The 20,093-nt window shown below is 41.1% G+C and overlaps 1 protein-coding gene across 1 annotated transcript in view; it reads right to left on the reverse strand.

Annotated features, from left to right (window-relative positions):
- Positions 1–20,093, reverse strand: part of LOC126175974 (WW domain-binding protein 11) — a 119,203-nt gene that overhangs the window by 8,523 nt on the left and 90,587 nt on the right. The window contains exons 6-7 of the mRNA XM_049923074.1: positions 18,481–18,880; positions 8,012–8,303 (exon numbers count right to left, since the gene is read on the reverse strand). Of these exons, the coding sequence (XP_049779031.1) occupies positions 8,012–8,303; positions 18,481–18,880 (692 nt within the window). The remainder of the gene's footprint in view (positions 1–8,011; positions 8,304–18,480; positions 18,881–20,093) is intronic.

Raw genomic sequence — 20,093 nt, forward strand, 5'->3', positions numbered from 1 at the left:
ACGTCAAGGAAAGTGGCATGGGATTTAGAGAAGGTCCAGGTGAATCTGATGGAACCAAAGGAGTTGAGGTTGGAGAGGAAATTCTGGAGTTGTTCTTCACTGTGAGTCCAGATCATGAAGATCATCAAACTTTGGGTTGGCAGGCCTGGGTAACCAAGAAGGCTTCCTCTAAGCGACCCATGAATAGGTTGGCGTACGAGGGGGCCATCCTGGTACCCATGGCTGTTCCCTTTAATTGTTGGTATGTCTGGCCTTCGAAAGTGAAGAAGTTGTGTGTCAGGATGAAGCTGGCTAAGATAATGAGGAAAGAGGATTTAGGTGGGTGGCAGGTGATCGGTGTGAAAGGAAGTGCTCCTTCTGTGGGGGCTTGGTAACCAGCTACAATGGGACGGCCAGGATTATTGGGTTTGTGAATTTTAGGAAGAAGGTAGAAGGTAGAGGTGCGGGGTGTTGGTGGGGTCAGGAGGTTGATGGAGTCAGGTGAAAGGTTTTGTAGGGGCCCTAAGGTTCTGAGGATTCCTTGAAGCTCCGCCTGAACATCAGGAATGGGATTACCTTGGCTAACTTTGTAAGTAGTGTTGTCTGAAAGCTGAAGCAGACCCTCATTTCCCACATGGAATGTTGCCCTCTATTATATATATATATATATAAAGAAAGATGATGAGACTTACCAAACAAAAGCGCTGGCAGGTCGATAGACACACAAACATACACACAAAAATCTAGCTTTCGCAACCAACGGTTGCCTCGTCAGGAAAGAGGGAAGGAGAAGGAAAGACAAAAGGATATGGGTTTTAAGGGAGAGGGTAAGGAGTCATTCCAATCCCGGGAGCGGAAAGACTTACCTTAGGGGAATAAAAGGATAGGTATACACTCGCACACACACACATATCCATCCGCATATACGCAGACACAAGCAGACATTTGTAAAGGCAAAGAGTTTGGGCAGAGATGTCAGTCGGGACGGAAGTACAGAGGCAAAGATGATGTTGAAAGACAGGTGAGGTATGAGCGGCGGCAGATTGAAATTAGAAATTAGCGGAGATTGAGGCCTGGCGGATAGCGAGAAGAGAGGATATGCTGAAGGGCAAGTTCCCATCTCCGGAGTTCAGACAGGTTGGTGTTAGTGGGAAGTATCCAGATAACCCGGACGGTGTAACACTGTGCCAAGATGTGCTGGCCGTGCACCAAGGCATGTTTAGCCACAGGGTGATCCTCATTACCAACAAACACTGTCTGCCTGTGTCCATTCATGCGAATGGACAGTTTGTTGCTGGTCATTCCCACATAGAACGCTTCACAGTGTAGGCAGGTCAGTTGGTAAATCACGTGGGTGCTTTCACACGTGGCTCTGCCTTTGATCGTGTACACCTTCCGGGTTACAGGACTGGAATAGGTGGTGGTGGGAGGGTGCATGGGACAGGTTTTACACCGGGGGCGGTTACAGGGGTAGGAGCCAGAGGGTAGGGAAGGTATGTGTGGATGGATATGTGTGTGTGTGCGTGCGAGTGTATACCCGTCCTTTTTTCCCCCTAAGGTAAGTCTTTCCGCTCCCGGGACTGGAATGACTCCTTACCCTCTCCCTTAAAACCCACATCCTTTCGTCTTTCCCTCTCCTTCCCTCTTTCCTGATGAGGCAACAGTTTGTTGCGAAAGCTTGAATTTTGTGTGTATGTTTGTGTTCGTTTGTGTGTCTGTCGACCTGCCAGCACTATCATTTGGTAAGTCACATCATCTTTGTTTATATATATATATAGAGAGAGAGAGAGAGAGGGAAACATTCCACATGGGAAAAATATATCTAAAAACAAAGATGATGAGACTTACCAAACAAAAGTGCTGGCAGGTCGATAGACACACAAACATACGCACAAAATTCAAGCTTTCGCAACAAACGGATGCTTCGTCAGGAAAGAGGGAAGGCGAGGGAAAGACGAAAGGATGTGGGTTTTAAGGGAGAGGGTAAGGAGTCATTCCAATCCTGGGAGCGGAAAGACTTACCTTAGGGGGAAAAAAGGACAGGTATGGTAAGTCTTTCCGCTCCCGGGATTGGAATGACTCCTTACCCTCTCCCTTAAAACCCACATCCTTTCGTCTTTCCCTCTCCTTCTCTCGTTCCTGACGAAGCAACCGTTTGTTGCGAAAGCTTGAATTTTGTGTGTATGTTTGTGTGTCTATCGACCTGCCAGTGCTTTTGTTTGGTAAGTCTCATCATCTTTGTTTTTATTTATATATATATATATATATATATATTCAAAAAGAAAGATGATGAGACTTACCGAACAAAAGCGCTGGCAGGTCGATAGACACACAAACAAACACAAACATACACACAAAATTCTAGCTTTCGCAACCAACGGTTGCCTCGTCAGGAAAGAGGGAAGGAGAAGGAAAGACAAAAGGATATGGGTTTTAAGGGAGAGGGTAAGGAGTCATTCCTATCCCGGGAGCGGAAAGACTTACCTTAGGGGGAAAAAAGGACAGGTATACACTCGCGCACACACACACACACACATATCCATCCACACATACACAGACACAAGCAGACAAAAATATATATATATATATATATATATATATATATATATATATATATATATAATAGAAGGAAACATTCCATGAAGGAAATATATACCTAAAAAACAAAGATGATGTGACTTACCAAATGAAAGTGCTGGCAGGTCGACAGACACACAAACGAACACAAACATACACACAAAATTCAAGCTTTCGCAACAAACTGTTGCCTCATCAGGAAAGAGGGAAGGAGAGGGAAAGACGAAAGGATGTGGGTTTTAAGGGAGAGGGTAAGGAGTCATTCCAGTCCCGGGAGCGGAAAGACTTACCTTATGGGGAAAAAAGGACGGGTATACACTCGCACACACACACACATATCCATCCACACATATACAGACACAAGCAGACATATTTAAAGACAAAGAGTTTGGGCAGAGATGTCAGTCGAGGCAGAAGTGCAGAGGCAAAGATGTTGTTGAATGACAGGTGAGGTATGAGTGGCGGCAACTTGAAATTAGCGGAGATTGAGGCCTGGTGGATAACGGGAAGAGAGGATATATTGAAGAGCAAGTTCCCATCTCCGGAGTTCGGATAGGTTGGTGTTAGTAGGAAGTATCCAGATAACCCGGACGGTGTAACACTGCGCCAAGATGTGCTGGTCGTGCACCAAGGCATGTTTAGCCACAGGGTGATCCTCATTACCAACAAACACTGTCTGCCTGTGTCCATTCATGCGAATGGACAGTTTGTTGCTGGTCATTCCCACATAGAATGCATCACAGTGTAGGCAGGTCAGTTGGTAGATCACGTGGGTGCTTTCACACGTGGCTCTGCCTTTGATTGTGTACACCTTCCGGGTTACAGGACTGGAGTAGGTGGTGGTGGGAGGGTGCATGGGACAGGTTTTACACCGGGGGCGGTTACAAGGGTAGGAGCCAGAGGGTAGGGAAGGTGGTTTGGGGATTTCATAGGGATGTACTAAGAGGTTACGAAGGTTAGGTGGACGGCGGAAAGACACTCTTGGTGGAGTGGGGAGGATTTCATGAAGGATGGATCTCATTTCAGGGCAGGATTTGAGGAAGTCGTATCCCTGCTGGAGAGCCACATTCAGAATCTGATCCAGTCCCGGAAAGTATCCTGTCACAAGTGGGGCACTTTTGTGGTTCTTCTGTGGGAGGTTCTGGGTTTGAGAGGATGAGGAAGTGGCTCTGTTTATTTGCTTGTGTACCAGGTCGGGAGGGTAGTTGCGGGATGCGAAAGCTGTTGTCAGGTTGTTGGTGTAATGCTTCAGGGATTCCGGACTGGAGCAGATTCTTTTGCCACGAAGACCTAGGCTGTAGGGAAGGGACCGTTTGATGTGGAATGGGTGGCAGCTGTCGTAATGGAGGTACTGTTGCTTGTTGGTGGGTTTGATGTGGACAGACGTGTGAAGCTGGCCATTGGACAGGTGAAGGTCAACATCAAGGAAAGTGGCATGGGATTTGGAGTAGGACCATCAGATTCACCTGGTCCTACTCCAAATCCCATGCCACTTTCCTTGATGTTGACCTTCACCTGTCCAATGGCCAGCTTCACACGTCTGTCCACATCAAACCCACCAACAAGCAACAGTACCTCCATTACGACAGCTGCCACCCATTCCACATCAAACGGTCCCTTCCCTACAGCCTAGGTCTTCGTGGCAAAAGAATCTGCTCCAGTCCGGAATCCCTGAAGCATTACACCAACAACCTGACAACAGCTTTCGCATCCCGCAACTACCCTCCCGACCTGGTACACAAGCAAATAAACAGAGCCACTTCCTCATCCTCTCAAACCCAGAACCTCCCACAGAAGAACCACAAAAGTGCCCCACTTGTGACAGGATACTTTCCGGGACTGGATCAGATTCTGAATGTGGCTCTCCAGCAGGGATACGACTTCCTCAAATCCTGCCCTGAAATGAGATCCATCCTTCATGAAATCCTCCCCACTCCACCAAGAGTGTCTTTCCGCCGTCCACCTAACCTTCGTAACCTCTTAGTACATCCCTATGAAATCCCCAAACCACCTTCCCTACCCTCTGGCTCCTACCCTTGTAACCGCCCCCGGTGTAAAACCTGTCCCATGCACCCTCCCACCACCACCTACTCCAGTCCTGTAACCCGGAAGGTGTACACAATCAAAGGCAGAGCCACGTGTGAAAGCACCCACGTGATCTACCAACTGACCTGCCTACACTGTGATGCATTCTATGTGGGAATGACCAGCAACAAACTGTCCATTCGCATGAATGGACACAGGCAGACAGTGTTTGTTGGTAATGAGGATCACCCTGTGGCTAAACATGCCTTGGTGCACGACCAGCACATCTTGGCGCAGTGTTACACCGTCCGGGTTATCTGGATACTTCCTACTAACACCAACCTATCCGAACTCCGGAGATGGGAACTTGCTCTTCAATATATCCTCTCTTCCCGTTATCCACCAGGCCTCAATCTCCGCTAATTTCAAGTTGCCGCCACTCATACCTCACCTGTCATTCAACAACATCTTTGCCTCTGCACTTCTGCCTCGACTGACATCTCTGCCCAAACTCTTTGTCTTTAAATATGTCTGCTTGTGTCTGTATATGTGTGGATGGATATGTGTGTGTGTGTGCGAGTGTATACCCGTCCTTTTTTCCCCATAAGGTAAGTCTTTCCGCTCCCGGGACTGGAATGACTCCTTACCCTCTCCCTTAAAACCCACATCCTTTCGTCTTTCCCTCTCCTTCCCTCTTTCCTGATGAGGCAACAGTTTGTTGCGAAAGCTTGAATTTTGTGTGTATGTTTGTGTTCGTTTGTGTGTCTGTCGACCTGCCAGCACTTTCATTTGGTAAGTCACATCATCTTTGTTTTTTAGGTATATATATATATATATATATATATATATATATATATATATATATATATATATATATATATATATATATATATATATATATATATATATAATAGAGGGAAACATTCCTGAATGCAACTGATATTGAATGTACAGTTTATGTTATTACTTGCATATTCATGTAAGTACAGGCTTTTAGGAGAGCTTAATATTTTATAAATTTGATATCAATTTCTGTGAACCTAAGTTTACTATCTACTTAAATGTTTCCATTTTGATCCAGCTCAATTTAGTTTAAAATCCCATCCTTTTTTGTGACTTTATTCATTTTATGTGCTTAACAGGAAACACTATGACCTGAAAGCATCAGATCATGTGGCTGGAACCTTCTGTTCTGGAATGAAACACATCAAATTTGACAAACTGGATTTTGGATCAAATGTTTGACAGCCAAGTATTGTGAAGACTGGCGAATAAAATCTTTATAACAGTCACTAAACAACTGCCCACGGTCACTACCTGGTGTTTAATTGGTTGTGGTCATGTAGTTACATCGTATTCCTGTTGCAGGGAAACCATGAACATTCAAATCAGAAAAGGTGAAACATCAGATTAATCCTTTGATTGGTGTGTATGAGACTTAGGAACCATGCTGCATTCTGTCATGCTTCTACCCATGCACCCCACACTCCTGACAAACTTGAACTCTTGTTGTTTTAGGCACTGGAATGGGCCTGGGAGAGTTGTGAATACTTTTTTACACTATTTACAGCAGTCTGTAACAATGATACAGTCTCACAGTGAAGTGCAGAAATATGGAATAAACAGAATAACAGGATGTGCCCCGATATAACATCTGTTGGATTTACAGCAAACTACAAAGTGTGCTGAAATTCTGCCAAAAGGGCTAGTGTCAAATGGGCAGTGAAGTCCTTTACTGTACTCTGAAACACAGATGGCCACATTTACAGAAAACTATAGAGTCAGGAGTGGGCCTTATGAAAAGGATGACATCAAATTGATAACAAAGTTGTGTACTCCATGTTGAAATACTACGTGTTGGGTTTAGAGCAACTAATAAAGTAGATCGAACAAAATTAAAAATCATCACTCTCAAATCTGACAGCAGCACAATCCAAATGCCATCAGAATAATTAGACTGAGGGAGGAAAGGGAAGTTATAAACAACTGAAAAAGCAGTGTAACAAAAATAATTCTACCATGAGAATAATGAGAACACACTTAGAACAGCAGACGTAAATCAATTAACAACCGCTCCAAGGTGCCAGGAAACGGCGGCCAAATTAGAGAATAGTATGGAAATGTCAATTTAAATTTAAAAAAAAAATGGTGTTGCTACCATCTAAAGCAGGCATTAATGGCCACATAATGAATTAAATATTATGAATAAAATTCCTTAGAGTCAAATAGAACATGTTAAAATTGAGTTGACACACGAATAAATTGCTCAAGAAGTTTGGTAATGTATTACACAATCGTTAAAAATGGAGGATTTGTGATTGCACAGGCATTTTTAAAGTGATTAATGTGGAATTCATATTCACCTACTTTTTGGCTTGCTGGCTCTGCTCTTCCAGCTACTAACTTCATTGGAAAATTTTGGTTCTTTTATGTCATCTCATCTCTGGCAAATAGCTTCATGCTAAATATATCTCAATGATTGTAGATTTAGTTTATATTTCATAGCTGATGGGCACAAATTCTTAATGTAATTTTGGTACCCCCTTTGAAAAAAGGAAAACTTGAAATAAGCTTCCAGTCCTTTCTTGGCTGTATGGAAGCAACAGAGAACTTTTCGCCTCAAATCCCTGAAGAAACAATGCCTAATTCTCTGCCTAATCAAAACAAGAGACTGAAAAAGAAACTACGCACTGAAGACGAAATTATATCAGAATGGCTAAAATCAGTAATACTCAATATAAAGAATACCTTTGCAACTGGTCAAACGTCTAGCAATTGCAGAGAGGTAGTAAATTGGATTAACAGACCCTTTACACACGAACCGACTGATATAACAGGATAAAATTGAGCAAATTAAAGAGCAAAAAGTAATCTTAAGGTATCAAAAATTTGTGATACAAAATCTTCATTATAGTTGGTAGCTGTGCATGGTGGTCATGAACACAGATGCTTAACTACACAAATGTGTAAGCTGTTTGTGAAGCAGAATCCTAGTAGCTTGATTCATTGACTGGCAATCATAATACTGGAAGCAATAAGTTATCACTATAAATTACAACTTCCACTTGAATTAATATCTGGCTGTGTCACTGTCCTTTTCAGTTCTAGGTGACACATTGATGTGAAGTATACAACATATCATTTGAACAGTTTGCATAATTAAATTAATTTTTGCTGTAAGATTATTGAAAAACCTTTGTTTTTTTTTTTTTTTTTTTTTGCTTAGTCAATGCTTCACACAGAATTTGTATATATGACACTGTGCAATCAATGATAGTGATTGTCTTACTTGAACAGCACTTTTAATTAATATAAAATATGATATCAGCTTCATGGTGTTAATGCATATCACATATATTTCCTGTTACTAACTCAGAGTTTGGAAAGCACAAGGTGGTATTTAAAGTAGGAAGATATTGGAGGGTCTCACCTGATCTGTGGCTTGGCCTCGATTGTCGCTCCTTGCGGTTTCTTGGGATCTGCTGCACCTCCCTGTGCTCCTGCAGCCCCACCTGCCCTGTTGATCAGCTGAGGTGCGGCAGTGAGTACGTTGGGCGTTGCAGCCACGGCAGGTGGAGGAGCTCCCGGAGGGGGAGCTGCAGATACTGGTACACTAACGGCACCCAACTGACCTGCTGTCGGTGGTGGCAGCCCTGCCATGCCGGGCAAGCCCATACGCGGTGGCAGCGCTGTTGGAGGTCGCAGCAGTCTAGGCGGCAGTCCTGTGTGGCATGCAGGGATAATTAAAGAGTGATCTGAAAGCATTATTATGTTTGCCAACATGTCTGAGTATAAATCTGCTACACAAAGCCACATCGGTCAAAGGAGATATATTTTTGATGTGTCCAAATAAGCGTGCGATTAAATTTTTGCAAGCCAAGCGGTACATTTGGATGTATAAGATGCTATATATGACGATAGTATCTGTTCCCGAAAGAACAGTTACCATGGATGACCATGCAGCTTTGCTAGAAATGAAATGATAATTAAATGGACACCCTAGCTGCAAACAGGCGTTGATGTACTTCATTGGGGACATGTTGAAAATGTGTGCCCCGACCGGAACTCGAACCCAGGATCTCCTGCTTACATGGCAGACGCTCTATCCATCTGAGCCACCACGGGCACAGAGGATAGTGCGTCTGCAGGGACTTATCCCTTGCACGCTCCCCGTGAGATCCACATTCCCAACATGTCCACCCCACTACATTCGTAGTGCACCTAATAGGTGTTTGCCCATCATACTCATTACTCGTGGAAGATTAATCTACCAAGTCTCGTACAAGTTCGGGCATAGCGTGTGCGTTCGCACAAGAAGGTCAATGGCCGGGAAGCCATATTTTAACTATATATGACGGTAGTATCTGTTCCCGAAAGAACAGTTACCGTGGATGACCATGCAGCTTTGCTAGAAATGAAATGATAATTAAATGGAGACCCTAGTTGCAAACAGGCGTTGATGTACTTCATTGTTCTTTCGGGAACAGATACTACCGTCACATATAGTTAAAATATGGCTTCCCGGCCATTGACCACCTTGTGCGAACGCACACGCTATGCCCGAACTCGTACAGGACTTGGTAGATTAATCTGCCACGAGTAATGAGTATGATGGGCAAACATCTATTAGGCGCACTACGAATGTAGTGGGGTGGACATGTTGGGAATGTGGATCTCACGGGGAGCGTGCAAGGGATAAGTCCCTGCAGATGCACTACTATCCTCTGTGCCCGCGGTGGCTCAGATGGATAGAGCGTCTGCCATGTAAGCAGGAGATCCCAGGTTTGAGTCCCGGTCAGGGCACACATTTTCAACATGTCCCCAATGAAGTACATCAACGCCTGTTTGCAGCTAGGGTGTCCATTTAATTATCATTTCATTTCTAGCAAAGCTGCATGGTCATCCACGGTAACTGCTCTTTCGGGAACAGATACTACCGTCATGTATAGTTAAAATATAGCTTCCCGGCCATTGACCTTCTTGTGCGAACGCACACGCTATGCCCGAACTCGTACGGGACTTGGTAGATTAATCTGCCCCGAGTAATGAGTATGATGGGCAAACATCTATTAGGCACACTACGAATGTAGTAGGGTGGACATGTTGGGAATGTGGATCTCACGGGGGGCATGCAAGGGATAAGTCCCTGCAGATGCACTATCCTCTGTGCCCACGGTGGCTCAGATGGATAGAGCGTCTGCCATGTAAGCAGGAGATCCCGGGTTCGAGTCCCGGTAGGGGCACACATTTTCAACATGTCCCCAATGAAGTACATCAACACCTGTTTGCAACTAGGGTGCCCATTTAATTATCATTTCATGTATAAGATGCACGCAAATGAAATGGAGACTATAATTAACACAAAGAAATTTTAATAAATATATTACAATTACAGTTCATGTTGAGGAGTACAGCTTTACATAATCACCTTTAACACACCACTGATATTGATACACAGATCCCCCCATTTAGAAAGAGAGTGGATGGCTTCAGTGTAGTAACTCCTGAATTGTAGACAGATCCAATTTTCCATGGTGCCCTGCACATCTTTGTCACGGTGAAACTCTGATCTTTCAGAGACTATTTTATGGGGCTGAAGATATGCAATCACATGCAGTGGTGGAGCCAGGCCTAAGGGTGGCACCTTAAGGGAGGGCAGCATTTTATGCTCTGTACTCATTTTAACCTTTTTTTTTTAAGATAACTGCACTTACAAACAACAAAAACTTTTAATATTGTTAAACAACTTGCTAGTTCAATGGAAATTTAACATTGGGTTTCTGTCTGGTATCATGCTCATAATTATTCAAAATATTTTGCAGCTGTCAGGATGGCAATCTACAATACCACGTATGAAACGTTATTATTCCGAGAAAGTTGTTGGCTTCTACTTAACCCTACCATATTTCCCCCGTGAAAATATCAGGACCCCAGAAAACCTGTGATAAATTAATCAGCAGTTTCTTAAATACTTCAACATGTGTGGGCCTCAGTATGTAAAACCAGACTCTACTTAAATTTCTTGTAGAAATTACAGTGAAGTATCAAGTCAACCCTCCATTAGTGTAATTAATGTGAAAGCTCTGTGGTCTTCAATATCTGAGCTTTGATTTACTGACACCCGTTTTAACAAAACATGTTAATACTGGGAATGTTTTACCTTTTTATACACATGTTTAAACATTTTATTTATTTATTTACTTAACTTAGTTACTTTTTTTGGCAAAAAAAAATTAGAAGAGACCGGCAAAAAAATAGAAGAGACCAACTTTCGTTTGTCTCATTTATTGCGCTGCAGCCTGCATGATATCAAAGTTCCCACTCTGTGCAATCAAATAGTACATGGCATTGCAAATTTTATATTAAATTTCATAACTATGCTTAATTTCTTTGAGAAAAGGTTATTTTTATGTTGGAACAAAAGGTGCATTTGCTTGTAAACATAACAGCAGTGTTCACACAAATGACAACACACAATATCAATGGCCAACAAGATTACTTAAATTTTGTAGCCTGTCTTCTCTGCTCACAGATACCACTAAAATGTTATAAGAATAAGTGGGATAAGAGTCGATCAAGCACACCTCACTGCAAGAAATTGCAAAAATTATTTGCTTTTTGAATGAGAAAGACAGTGTCAAGAATATTCAGAACATATTTGTGTCCCAGCTAAAATTCCAGCGATGTGGGAAACAGAATTCAAGAAAGGGACTGTCCCATTTTCTTTACGGGACGAATTCCAGCCAGCAGGAGTGCTTCTACTGTTTACTGACAACAGAGAAACAGGCGACAATGAAATTAAATTATTCTGCATAGTCGTTCTCTCATAGCACAGTTACGTCGAGTAATCTGAGTTGGTCAGTTCATTGCTCCGTGTTTAAAGGAAAAATCTTTGTGCTTGAGTGCTACATTTAAAGTAAAAAGCTTTGTGCTCATGTGTGGTGTAGAACGACTGGAACTGGACACAGTCTTTCTTTCCTTTCACAAACTTTTTTTCTTTTGTTTCGACTGTTGGTTGACAATTTTGTAATTGCTTTATATGAATAACAGTGAAAAAAGCAAGCGTGCAAAATTAAGTGGGGCAGCATTTCAGAAATTATCGAAGGAAAGGCAAGAATGAGAAGCCAATGCTCTAAAAATGCTTCACGGAGTAGATAAATTTTTTGTAAAAAATGTTGCTAGTTCGACTTCGAGTTAAGTAGTAGGGATGGTATATTTCTGGCACTGCAGCTGTTGTAAAAGAAGTAAATACAGACGAAACAAAAGCTAAAAATGAAGAAAAGCAAATTGTTCCTGATTTCAAGTTTCACAAAAAAGTAAGTGTCTAGTCAGACATTACAAAAAGAAATAACCTTGTTAGTGGTGATCCTGCAGAATGGTGTGTCGATGACTCAACAATCGACATTCTCTTACAACATGGCATTAATCAAAATTGTAATGGTGATTTTTCTAATTTAAGAAGATCAATAGGGAAAACCAGATATTTTACTGTAAACTTTTAAATGGCGAATCAGCTTTGCACGAGTTTCTAGTATATTCCTGTAGCAAAGGTGCTGTTTTTTGTGTACCATGTAAATTGTTCGGAGGCAAGGCTGCGACATCTACTAATGGTATTGCAGATTGGAAAACTCATGAGAATTCACTTGAAAACAAAAATTCTGAGTTATCACTCGAAAAAAGTCACTTGGAACAATAGATAACCATTTCGAGTCATATGTTGAGACAGAAAAAATGTACTGGTGCAGTGTGTTGAAAAGGGTGTTTGCAGTAGTGAAGAAGCTAACATGTCGTGGACTTCCCCTAAGTGACACGTTGAAAGATTCTATTCATTACACAATGATCAATTTATATGTCTCTTGATCTTATAGCCGAGTTTGATCCTTTTCTCGCAGAGCACATTGAACAATATGGAATGGAAATCCAGGGCAGGGACATACAAGTTATCTTTCTTCAACAATCTGTGATGAAATAATAGAGCTTTTTTCTGGATGAATAAAAATTATCGTAAGTGGAATAAAACAGGTCAAATATTTCTCAATAACAGTAGATTCTGCTGCAGACACATATTGATCAATTATCTTTCATATTGAGATATGTGAATGAGAATGGTGAACCTGTTGAGCGTTTCCTTCTGATTTTACCAAACCCAGGACATTAAGTCCGAAAACTTAGCTGAGGCTGTACTAAAAGTCCTGTAAGCTGTTGTCGGGAAGCATGTTCATTTTTCAATGTAGTGCAAAACCTTTATAATTTTTTCTCTGCTTCTACACAGCACTGGGATAAACTTCTTTCTTTCATGAAACCAGGAAGTAAAATGGTAAAAAGTTTATCAAAAACACGTGAGGCAGGAAGAGAGGAAGCATGTGTAAGTCTATTTGTAAACTGGGAGGGCATTATCAATGCCCTCACACATATTGCCAATATGAAATGAGGTTTCAGCTTTACTGAATCAATTCAGCAGACTAGAAACAGTATTCATGATGACAGTTTGGAAGGACATAGTCCAGAGATTTAGTAGTGTAAATCTGAAATTGCAAAGTGTAAATATTGGTACTAAAATAGTCCGTGTATTATATGAATCACTTGTAAGATTTATTGCATCTATTCATGGTGTGTTCAACTATTATGAAAACAAATCCATAGAGAGTGTGACTGATATAGACTATGAATGCACCTATAAAAGCTCACAGAAACGCAAACTTCGTGATGACGAAGAAGTGGACTCTAAAAAAGTTTATCTGACTGGAAGGGAAAAATTTGGAGTACTCAACAACTTGTACGCCAAATTAATGAGGAGAAAGGAAAGCTATAACACACTGTTGGACCGGATGCGTATTCTAGGTGTCTACTGAAATGTTATGTTTATCGCAGGAATATACATTACAGTTCATGTTTCCGAATGTTGACATTGTTCTTAGAATATTTCTATGTATGGCACTTAGAAATTGTTCAGCAGAACGCTCATTTTCGGCTCTTAAAAGACTGAAATTGTACCTATGGTCAGACCTCCTAACTGATAACCATCTGAACTATGAAGATATGATCAACGAGTTTTCTGCAATCAAAGCTAGACACAAACTTTCCTGACTAGTGAGTTTGTTCATTTATTCATATTAGTTTCAAAAATAGATTATAATGTGATTTTTATTATAACTTGGAGCACTTTCATTGGATTTACAAACTACATATTGTGTGCTTATTTTACACTTGCTGATGGCAGAATGCTAAACAATACCTGAACGACCCAGCCACTCGGCACTGTACAGTCAAGTCATTCTGATACTTTAGTATGTCACAACTGATGCGTATAGCAGGTGTCTGCTGAAATGTTATAGTTTGTAAAAGCTTTGCTAATACCATTAGAAAGAGCTATGGTGAGAGCAGTAGCTGCAGTACAAAACTGTTCAGCCCTTACATGGATTAAAGGTACTGTGTACACTCATTATGCAGCATCTAGCTACATACACCCTAATGCTTAACACATTAACTATTAGATTATAAAACAAATTTGATTTTTCCACACTAGTCTGTAAAATTATGTAATAGTAAACACAGTTCTGTGTTTGTTCGTCTGTATTTAGTTATTAGGTCATGCACTGAAATCTCTATTTCATTTTCATTTCTTACACTTTCCTATCACATATTAATACCGATCGTGTCTTGTTTTTAACTGCTACACATTCAAGTTATTAGATCATAAAACGACAGTTTGATTTTTATTTTGAATGCATCTCTGTAAAAGTATGTATTAATTTCTAATGTATGAAACGATCGCTTCAATTTTGAGATTTAACACAACATTTTTATTTTCTTTTTCAACGGTTTCACATAAAAAAAACTGTTGTCTCCCACACGCTCTGGCATAAAAAAAAAAGTTATTTTCCTTGTGTTCATTTCTGTTGTCTCTCGACAGAAGAAGTGTTAACAAAATGAAGTTTGTTTTATTCCGCTGCCGTACACCAAGCACAGTTCAGGAACCATCTTACATTCTGATTGAGCGCAACTAGACAGCTCTGTGTCCTTCAGAATAATGAATGGCAGAGAACAGAAACAGCTCATAGTGCTCCCACCCAAAACGGCAATTGTGAAGTGATCGGGTAATACTTATTATTTAAAACTTTTTTTTTTTTTTGGAGGGGGGGGGGGAGAGGGAGGGTTCCCCGCCCCCCCATATAAAATGGTGTACCTAAGGGCGTGAAATTTTTAAATTCGCCACTGGTCACATGTGGAGGTGCCGGAGTAGAGGTCCTTCTTCATTGAAAAAGAAACTGAGCATCACTTTTCCACCTTTCAGGTCAGATTGGGCTTTCTTCTTGGACGAGGAGAGCTGGGTGGCTGCCACTCAATGCTTAGCCATTTAGGGGCAGGGTCAAAGTGGTGACACACCATTTCATCACATGCCCCAATCTGGACAATTAAATCCATTCCTCCTTGCTCCACATATCTCGACAGATGGTCAGGCAAACACCCACTGTCACAGTCTCCTAATTCTCTGGAACATGCTTGGGCACCCACTGTGCTACAACAAAGCTTCTTGTTAATTATGTAAGGCACAAATCATTTTCTTATCACCAGTTCAACAGCAATGTCACATATGAGTCATTCCATTTTTGTAAAATTTGCTGTGTTCACTGCGCATGACCAAATCACAGAATTTTAGCCCAAGTAAGGCAAGAGTAACAGTCACTCAAAGTTCACATATTTATTGATAAAAAGGTGGTGGTATAATATAGCACAGTAAGTTACTACAGTCAACAGGCTGATAGCAAGCATTTATAATATATAAAGTCACACACTAATCAAGCAATGGAAAATCAAGGATGGAATGTAATATATGAAAAGGAAAGTCGCTACTCACCATATGGCAGAGATGCTGAATCACAGATGGGTACAACCAACAGACATGTTTAAGGCATTCTGATATTATAACAAAGGAAATGTGATCAATTGCACCACGCTTTTCTGTATGTCTATAATAAAAAACAAATGGATGAAAACCCATGCACCTCAGCCTACAGGACAAATGCATAATTTTCTGTAAAATCACATATTGCAATGTATTCATTGTTACCAAGTGTCTCTTTTGGATGTTGTAGAAATTCAGACTGTCGGGTGACTATCAAGAAATGCAATAAAAACTTTTTTAATTTGTCTGAAAGGTTTTCCAAGAAGTCTTCCACACACAATACACATATCTGGAGAGCTGTTCTACCTACACATGTCCACAGTTTACATGTTATGTCATCAATTCCATTTTCATCAAACAACTCTTGCAGGTGTGTCATGATAGAATGTGTACCTGGACAATTTTCACATGAGGATTAGAGCATCTTGGCTGTGGAGGATTACAAATCCAACCAAGAGAGTGTTTATAAGTGCTATGTTGACAGTGTGCATCATGTGCCAACTCTTTTAATCTGGAACCTTTCAACAGGAGCTTCACGTTTTTGTGAATACTGTGAACCCACACACTATGGGTGGCAGCTGCACCAGCCAAAACACAGTTGGGTCACAACTGGCAGATTTTTGATAATCCTGTTTTCGGTCCTGGGTGTCCGCCTTTGAATGCTTGATACAGTCCATGCGGGTTTCCCAACAGTAGTCGCTTCCTCTATGAATCTTGGAACCATTTTCCCCGACAAGAACAATATCCTTCTTCCTAGGCAAACAGCGGCTTATATTGTCTCTGTTGTAGAATTCTATGATACCATTCACAGTTTGTTCACTTAAGATACATTTAGGTCTTGGACATGGAAGCCACTAAGATATTTACATTCTTTGACTAATTGGTTTCAGATTCAACACTTGCTTCATGATCTGCATTTTCTTCCACACTAGGTACATATTTACTTCGGAATACTGCGGACACTTGCTTGAACTTTTTCTGTGCATATTTTCTCTCCCAGTCTCTTCTTCTCCAGTGGGGACTTGCCAAGAGGTACCAAACTATCACTTAATGCATCTAAAGCAATTTTTCAGGCTACAGATGGGTCTGAGGAGCTATGCAGGTTTGTGGTTTCCACTCGTTTCAATGTTGTTGGAACAGCCACAGACCCTGTACCTGAGATAATTTTTTTTCTACATTTATCACATATTTTGTAGTTAGTCATTATGACACCGATCATATCAACCATCCACATTTGCACTTTACGTAGATTTTTCTTGTATCTGTTGTGTCCATGTTCCTTGAATGGATTATAGCCATACATGATCTTCTCAAACTCCATCTTCATGGCAGATGTGTATAATTTCAACACACTATGTATTTTGCAGCAACTACCTGTCTACACATAGCAGCCACACTGCAATCCAATATTTGATAGCTTGACATTGGAGTGCCTACATTGTTACCTTACTGTGCACTGTTATAACACCAGCTTTTTAATAATAAGCTTGTTTTTTCAGTGCTTTGTTGGTATCTGAAAACAATTTATTTTGCATTAATGCAACATGTTGCTGTACCTATTACTATACATCTCCTAATCTCACTGACATCTAACCTGATTTTTTACTACATTGTATAGTGTAACAAGAAGAAGCAAATATAACTTTTTCATCAGTTTTGAAGGTGACATGTTTTGTGATATTCAAGGTCAAAAGTCAAGGTCACTGACCTTAATTGTGTACATTCTTTGAATATGACAAAATTGCATACCATTGGAAAGCTAGCTTCAGACCTTTCCAAAATTACATGGTTCACTATTCTATCTTTATTAGAACAGAAGATACAGCCATTTTTGTCAGCAGTGTTTGTCAAATTTTCCACACATTTTTAGGACTTCGAGCGGCCATTTCTCTTTGTCTTACTTGTGCTAAATTCTGTGATTTGGTATTTTTCATTCCCTTGTCATGTGCAATGAACACACCAAATTTTATGAAAATCGAAGAGGGTCAGGTTGAAAATTGTACTTTTCTGTGTCAGTTTGAAATGAACGCCTCTCGCCTGGCCACTTGTGTTTTGTTGTTGTAAGTGGTGCATTTTATAATACTGCTGCAGTAGTGGGCTAAAGTAAAACTCTTTATTGGAGTATCAGTTCTTATCTGTCAACATTCAAAATTTAGCTGAAAATGAAAACAATGAAAGATTCCTGGAATTCTAAAAAATATCTGGGTTTTTCCTGGATGAAAAATTCTCTGTTTTTTCCCTGATTTCCTGGTTGTCCCTAAAGATGAACATCAACGAAAGTAAAACAAAGGTGACGGAATAAAGTCAAATTAAATCAAGTGATGCTGAGGGAATTAGATCAAGAAATGAAATCTTAAAATTAGCTGACACGTTCTGCTATTTGGGTATCAAAATAACTGATGATGCCTGAACTAGTGAGGATATAAAATGCAAAATGGCAATAGCAAGAAAGGATTTCTGAAACAGAGGAATGTTTTAACACTGAATATAAATTTGGGAAGTCTTTTCTGACAGTATCTGTCTAGGGTGTAGCCTTGTACAAAAGTAACACTAGATGAGAATAAAAGCTTTTGAAATGTGGTGGTACAGAAGAATGCTGAAGACATGTAACTAATGAGGAGGTACTAAATCAATTGGGTAGATCAAACAACTACTAAGTAGGTACTGAATCAAACGAGAAAAAAGAAATTTATGGGAGAACCTGGCTAAAAAAAAGGATCAGTTGATAGGACACAACCCGAGGCAGGAATTGTCAAATTGTAATGCAAGGAAGTGTGTGTGTGTGTGTGTGTGTGTGTGTGTGTGTGTTAGGGGGTTAAAATTTTTGAGGGAGACCAAGGCTGAAATGGCGTAAAGCAGGTCCAAGTGGATGTAGGCTGTAGTTAAAAGGTGCTTGCACAGGACTGACTACTGTGTACAGTTACATCAAACTAGTCTTTGGCAGATTGAAGACCACAATGTTCAGCAATAACAATGAAGAGCACAGTACTCACCTGGCGGAGGACCAGGAGGCAGCCTCAGGTTGAGCCTCGGGGGTAGGCCCGGTGGTGGGCCAGGTGGTAAGCCGGGGCGGCCAGGAGGTGGACCCGGGGGGAGGCGAATCCCTATAGGTGGCGGCATCCCCGGTCGCAGTGGCGGTGGCCTGAACATCACTGGCAGCATTCCCAGTGGTGGTGGCGGTTGCTGCGCGTTCTCCGACACTGTGGGGGGCGGCACGCTTGTGTCAGTGGCAGCTGTTTCGGACAGTGCACCTGCACCGGTGACATCGGCCTTTGGTGCACCACTCCCCTGCTTTGAATTTTCTTCTCCTCCTTCCTCTGCCTCCAGTACAGATAATCTAGCACTCAGATCAGCAGCACGGTCTTGCTCGCGCTTCCGATGAACTTCTTCCATCTGAAATTGGGATACAATAATGTGTACACGTAAATTATTTTACACTGTCAATCCTTCTTCACTAAATCATTACACCAGTGTGAAAATCATGTGTCCGTCCACCTCACCTCCTTAGCAGTGTCGGACAGTATCACTGCACCCATGTGTGGATGCGTTTGGGTGCCACCATGATTTTGTGTGTGTGTGTGTGTGTGTGTGTGTGTGTGTGTGTGTGTGGTTAAAACCATGTTACATGTAACTTCTTTCACTTTACTGAAAATTTCAAGATCTTTAGCTCATTTGTAACAATATTTTGTCCAAGATGAAATAAAGATAGTTTCAGATTACATAAAAATGCACAATTTCACCCCAGGATGAAATAAAGATTTCCTTAATTGTGTAGCTACGATTTTCACGTTGCGTATAAATGCACATGTGCACCTGTGAGATTGCTTTGTTTTTATTAGTATTATTATTTTTACATTGTCCAACTACACAAAAACACAATACCATGAAGGATACACAAGAACTTCTAATCTAAAAATTCATTGCTTGCAGAATAGTAAGAACAAAAAAGATGATAACGCGAGGGGCAAAGATAGAAAGTGGACACTAGGCTTTGTTGTTCTGGCTGGAGATGGTACACACCCTTGCCTTCCCCTGAACTTTAAACTGGCTTACCTGTCTTGTTATTTTAGGGCAATATTATACAGTTTAACACAGTTGTTGGTTGATTTTCGAGAGGGGACCAAACAGAGAGGTCACCGCTCCCATTGAATTAGGGAAGGATTGAGAAGAAATTCAGGTGTGCCCTTTTGAAAGGAACCATCCCAGCATTTGTGTGAAGCAATTTTGGGAAATCACGGACAACCTAAAAAATCAGGATGGCTGGACATGGATTTGAACCGCCATCCTTCCGAATGCGAGTCCAGTGTGCAGCTTAACATGGACTCGGAACCACAGTGCAACCTGGAATGTTTTCCACTTACAGATATTACCAGAAGTGGAAACAGAGATGAACCACAGAACTTTGGATCTGTGATCTGTCACTTACTCTCCAAGCTGCCCAAATAACAACAAATTCTGTTACATAACAAAACAACATGATGGAGACCAAAGACTATACTGAGAAAAGAGAAAAGTAACAAAGTCTTTAAGTTTAAGCATCTTCCAGTGAAGTTAAATGAAAACATTTCTTCTTTCTAGGAGCCACGTTGCTTGAGATTGTGAAGCA

Source organism: Schistocerca cancellata, chromosome 3, assembly GCF_023864275.1.
Source record: "Schistocerca cancellata isolate TAMUIC-IGC-003103 chromosome 3, iqSchCanc2.1, whole genome shotgun sequence".
In the NCBI taxonomy this organism is placed as follows: Eukaryota; Metazoa; Arthropoda; class Insecta; order Orthoptera; family Acrididae; genus Schistocerca; species Schistocerca cancellata.